This window comes from Chiloscyllium plagiosum, chromosome 7 (assembly GCF_004010195.1).
Source record: "Chiloscyllium plagiosum isolate BGI_BamShark_2017 chromosome 7, ASM401019v2, whole genome shotgun sequence".
NCBI classification, from domain to species: domain Eukaryota; kingdom Metazoa; phylum Chordata; class Chondrichthyes; order Orectolobiformes; family Hemiscylliidae; genus Chiloscyllium; species Chiloscyllium plagiosum.
Window position 1 is genome coordinate 110,339,355 of NC_057716.1, and position 6,140 is coordinate 110,345,494.

Sequence of the window (6,140 nt, forward strand, 5' to 3'; positions counted from 1 at the left end):
CTGGTCTATAGTTCCCTGGCTTGTCCTTACCACCCTTCTTAAAGAGTGGCACCACGTTTGCCAACCTCCAGTCTTTCGGCACCTCACCTGTGACTATCGATGATACAAATATCTCAGCAAGAGACCCAGCAATCACTTCTCTAGCTTCCCACAGAGTTCTCGGGTACACCTGATCAGGTCCTGTGGATTTATCCACCTTTAACCATTTCAAGACATCCAGCACTTCCTCCTCTGTAATCTGGACATCTTGCAAGATGTCACCATCTATTTCTCTACAGTCTAGATCTTCCATAACCTTTTCCACAGTAAATAGTCTTTTCGGAACGTTGATAAAGGTGTGGAGGGAAATCTATCTCTGGTGGTGGGTCCGTTTGGAGGTGGCGGAACTGGCAGAGGATGATGCGTTGTATGAGGAGATTGGTGGGGTGGAAGGTGAGGACCAGGGTGGTTCTGTCCTTGTTGAGTTGGGAGGGCAGTGGTGCGCGAAGTGGAGGAGATACGCTGGAAGGCATCGTCACCCATGTGGGAAGGGAAGTTGCGATCATGGAGGAAGGAGGCCATCTGGAACTTTCTGAGGTGGAATTGGTCATCCTGGGAACAACTGTGGCGGAGGAATTGGGAATAAGGGTTGGCGTTTTTGCTGGAGGTAGGGTGGGAGGAAGTGAATCTAGGTAGCTGTGGGAGTTGGTGGGCTTGTAGTCTCTGCCTGTGCTTAGTCAGTCGCCAGAGATGGTGTTTGTGGAAGGAGCGCCCAAGTGGCTAATGGCACTGGGCGGTTCCAGAGGCCAGGAGAAGGTTCTGGAAGGTTTGAGGAAACCAGTCTATGGAGGAAAGTACATGAAAGTTTGTTTAGCTTATGTTCTTTTATGTCCAATGCAATAGAGAAATACAGTTTGTTGAGTGCATGTATCCTTCTGAGGATGCAGAAATTCGTTGCAGGTCTGGGAAAGTGTGGCTCTGAGCTGGGGTAGGACTGTTTGCAGGTAGAGGACATGGCAGCTCATGGCTGATAGCGCGGAACAGAGGATCCGAAAAGAGAATCGTCGTTGAAGGCTTTGGATTTGTAGTGTGAACTGGGTATCCTGTTCAGGTCCAAGCTGGGTTGGTCTAAATGTGATCCGAAGTCCACGTGGAATCAGGCAGTTCTGTAGGCAAGTATTGAGGAAGGAGATGCAGCTGTGCTTGCCAGTCTGCTTGAGGACGTGGGTGAAGAGCTTCAGGACAGAGGAGAGGAGTTGGGGGTACAGTAAGAGAGGGACTCACTTAGATCTTTGTAAAGAGAGAAGAACTTCTTCAAGGTAGGCATCCTTAGAAGAGGCTTCGCAGTACGGTTGAAATCAATTAGGAGAAAGTGCATTGTATGCGGAGGTTGGTGGGGTGAAGTGCGTTGTATTCCTTCATTGGTCAGTGCCTTGAGTCTAGGAGTTGGGAGGACATGTTGCGGCTGTACAGGACATTGGTTAGGCCACTGCATTCAGTTCTGGTCTCCCTGCTTTAGGAAAGATGTTGTTAAACTTGAAAGGGTTCAGAAAAGATTTACAAGGATGTTGCCAGGGTTGAAGGGCTTGAGTTTTAAATAGAAGCTGAATAGGTTGAAGCAATTTTACCCAGAGCGTCAGAGGCTCAGGGGAGATCTTATAGTGGTTTATGAAATCATGAGGGGTGTGGATAGTATAAATAGTCAAGGTTTTTTCCCCTTATGAGAGGGCACAGGTTCAAGGTAAGAGGGAAAAGATTTAAAAAGGTCCAAAGGGGCAAACTTTTCAAGCAGAGGATGGTGCATGTAAGGAATGAACTGCCAGAGGAAGTGGTAGAGGCTGGAACAGTACCAACGTTTAAATGGCATTTGGATAGGTCTATGGACAGGTAGGTTTAGAGGAATATGGGCCAAGTGCTGCCAAATGGGACTATACTAATTCTGGATATCTGGTTGGCATGGACATGTTGGACCAAAGGGTCTGTTTCCATGCTGTACAGCACAGTACAGGCCCTTCTGCCCTCTATGTTGTGCCGACCAGTGGAACCAATCTGAAACCCATCTAAACAACACTCGTCCATTCCATCCATACGTTCATCCAATGACCATTTAAATGCCCTTAAAGTTGGCGAGTACACCACTGTTGCATTCCACGCCCCTACTACTGAGTAAAGAAAAAACCTCTGATATCTGTCCAACATTTATCACCCCTCAGTTTAAAGCTATGTCCCCTCATGCTAGCAACCATCATTCAGGGATAAAGGCTCTCACTATCCCCATCCCTTTTCCTACCTATGTCGTTACTGTCTATGTGGACCACAACTTGAACCTGCTTCTCCCCCCTCCCCCCAGTACCAGGGAGGCAACACACCAATCATTCTCTCTCATTCTCACAGAACCTCCTATCTATCCCCCTTACTCCCGAGTCCCCAATGACTAATGCTCTGCTCGTCTTCCCTATTCCCTTCTGACTAACAGGGACAGACTCTGTGCCAGAAATCTGTACCTTATGGCTTACCCCTCGTAAGTCATCCCCCCAACAATACCCAAAACAGTACACATTATTGAGGGGAATGGCCACAGGGAATCCCTGCGCTGTCTGCTGGCTCCCTTTCCGTCCCCTGACTGTAACCCTTCTGCCTTTTTCTTGTATCTGAGATGTGACTACCTCCCTGTAACTCCTCTCAATGACCCTCTCCACCTCTCGCATGATCTGAAGTTCATCCAGCTCCAGTTCCCTAACACAATTTTCGAGGAGCTAGAATTAGATGCACTTCTCACAGATGAAGTCAGCAGGGACACTAGTGGTGACCCTTACCACCCACATTCTGCAGGAGAAACAGTGAATTGACCTAACCTCCATTCCCACTCATCTAAATTCCCAAAGAGATTATTGAAAAATAAAGAATAAAAAAACTAGTTATCTTACCAATCTGGCACACAGAACTCTTTGGTTAGAGGAGGAGGATGGGTGGGAGACACTACCTAAGTAGTGTTTTGGACAACACAACTACCCAAATATATTACTTCACTTACTCAGCAGTCCCGTGTCCGCTTCTGTTCAGTGTGCGCTCTGCTTATTCATGAGGTAAGTTTTTAAAGCAGTCACTTACATACCCGGTCGTTGCTCCCACTCTACCTGCTGCTACACATTTCTATGACTCTAAGTATTCATATCTTCCAGTTTTTCACAGTCCATTACTATGAATATCAATTTCCAATAAGTGGTGCCTGCAAGTTTGCCTCTAGCTTTTGTTGGCATTTCAAACAGGGAATAAATAGAAATTCAGACAATATCCTCAACTTTAACATCCTATAAGTTATTGTTTTCTGGACAGTTAGGACAACTGAATGTGAATGAGAATTTCATCAGTATAAAAAAGGTCAGTTTACCTGACGTTGAACAAACATCAGCACAACTTTCTTTGCTTGTTCAAATGCACTATCCTCATCCAGAGCCATGTTGTTTGTTGTGCAGCCCACATCCCAGCACACGACTACAGCACTCTGTGGAAACAGCAATTGCAATAATTGTGCTTTAAGCCAGAATTATTAAGCTAAATTAAAACGCTGGTATCAGAAATACCTTTTAAAAGTCATAAAAATCAATATCTATCACCTTGTACTAATTTTATGAATTCCTTAACTTTCCAATCATATTATTAGAAATGGGAATGGGAACGGAGCAAGATAAAAAGTACGGCCAACTCAAACTCAGATTGAAATTGAAATACTTAGCAGGTCAGACAGGCAGCATCTATGGAGTGAAACAAGAGATAATGTTTAAGTGACTTTTCATCAGAACTAAAGAAACTTAAAAGTCATAGATTCATCCAATAACAAAAAAGGAAACCATCATGACTGCACTGGCCCTTTGAAGGTACAATCCACCTAAAGCTACTTCCCTACCTTGCCCCATAACCAGCCACATTTTCCTTTTTATATAATGATCCAATTTCCTTCTGAAAGCTTCAATTGATCAGCCTGTACCATACATCGAAACATAGGAATTAGGAGCGGGAATAGGCAATTCAGCCCTTTGAGCCCGCTCCTTCACTTAACATAATCATGACTTACCTTATCTTGGTCCCAACTCCATTCTCTTGTCTGATCCCCATAGCCCTGTATCCCGCTTTCATCAGAAACAAATCTATTTCTTTCTTGAATCTGTTGACTGATTCTGCCTCCACTTCACTCTGGGCAGTGAGTTCCACAGATTCACAACCCTCTGGGGGAAGCAGTTACTTACTCCTCTCACTCTACATCTATGACATCTTGTTCTAGAATGTGCCACAAGGGGAATACCTATTCAACATCCACCTTATCAATCCCCTTTAGCATTTTCTATACTTCAATCAGATCCTCTCCTCATTCTTCTGAACTCCAGCGAGTACAAGCCCAAGCTACTTAACTAGTCTTCGTTCGACAGCTCTTTCATCCATGGAATCAATCTGGTGAACCTCCTCTGAACTGCCTCAATTGCCACCACATCCTTCCTCTAGTAAGGAGACCAAAACTGGACACAGTACTCTAGGTGTGGTCATGCCAATTACTACTTAATAGTAACAACACTTCTTTACTTTTATAATTCAGCAGAGGAGGATAAAGGGTTTAATTAAAAAATAGAATATCAAAGTTAAAAATCACACAACACCAAGTTATAGTCCAACAGGTTTAATTGGAAGCACACTAGCTTTCAGAGCCCCGCTCCTTCATCAGGTGGTTGGTGAAGGAGCGGCGTTCCAAAAGCTAGTGCGCTTCCAAATAAACCTGTTGGACTATAACTTGGTGTTGTGTGATTTTTAACTTTGTACACCCTTAGTCCAACACCGGCATCTCCAAATCATAGAATATCAAAGTAAGCTTGCAGAAAACATAAAAACTGACTGCAAAAGCTTCTATAGATACGTGAAGAGAAAAAACTGGTGAAGACAAATTTAGGTTCCTTACAGTTAGAATCAGACAAATTCATAATGGACAAAGAGATGGCAGACCAATCAAACAAATAATTTGGATCTGTCTGCAAGCATGAAGGAAGTCCTTATTAGTCAGGAAATGGTCATGGGGAAATTGATGGGATTAAAACCCGATAAATCCCTAGGGCCTGATGCTCTACATCCCAGAGTACTTAAGGAAGTGGCTCTAGAAATAATGGAAACATTGGTGATCATTTTCCAGCATTCTACAGACTCCAATGGACTGCAGGATAGCTAATGTAACCCCACTCTGTAGAAAAGGAGGGAGACAGAAAACAGTGAATTGTATGCTGGTTAGCCTAACATTGGTAATGGGGAAAATGCTGGAGCCAATTAGTAAGGGGGTAACAGAGTCTAGATTAGAGTAGTGCTGGAAAAGCACAGCAGGTCAGGCAGCATTCGAGGAGCAGGAAAATGAAGGGCTTTTGTCCGAAAAGTCGATTTTCCTGCTCCTCGGATGCTGCCTGACCTGCTATGCTTTTCCAGCACCACTCTAATCTAGAGCTGAAAATGTGTTGCTGGAAAAGCGCAGCAGGTCAGGCAGCATCCAAGGAGCAGGAGAATCGACGTTTCGGGCATGAGCCCTTCTTCAGGAATGAGGAAAGTGTGTCCAGCAGGTTAAGATAAAAGGTAGGGAGGAGGGACTTGGGGGAGGGGCATTGGAAATGCAATAGGTGGAAGGAGGTCAAGGTGAGGGTCAACACGGACATTTACTATAAACCGACCGACTCCCACAGCTACCTAGACTTCGACTGACTGAACTGGTCCTCACCCTGAACAACTTCTCTTTCCAATCCTCCCACTTCCTCCAAACCAAAGGAGTAGCCATGGGCACACACATGGGCCCCAGCTATGCCTGTCTCTTCGTAGGATATGTGGAACAGTCCATCTTCCGCAGCTACACTGGCACCACCCCCACCTTTTCCTCCGTTACATCGATGACTGTATCAGCACCGCCTTGTGCTCCCACGAGGAGGTTGAACAGTTCATCCACTTTACCAACACCTTCCACCCTGACCTCACATTCACCTGGACCATCTCAGACTCCTCCCTCCCTTTCCTAGACCTTTCCATTTCTATCTCGGGCGACCAAATCAACACGGACATTTACTATAAACCGACCAACTCCCACAGCTACCTAGATTACACCTCCTCCCACCCTGCCCCCTATAAAAACGCCATCCCAT

General features: G+C 45.1%; 1 protein-coding gene across 1 annotated transcript in view; it reads right to left on the minus strand.

The window, feature by feature from the left end:
• Positions 1-6,140, minus strand: part of xrcc5 (X-ray repair complementing defective repair in Chinese hamster cells 5) — a 307,464-nt gene that overhangs the window by 280,206 nt on the left and 21,118 nt on the right. The window contains exon 2 of the mRNA XM_043694532.1: positions 3,371-3,484. Within this exon, the coding sequence (XP_043550467.1) occupies positions 3,371-3,484 (114 nt within the window). The remainder of the gene's footprint in view (positions 1-3,370; positions 3,485-6,140) is intronic.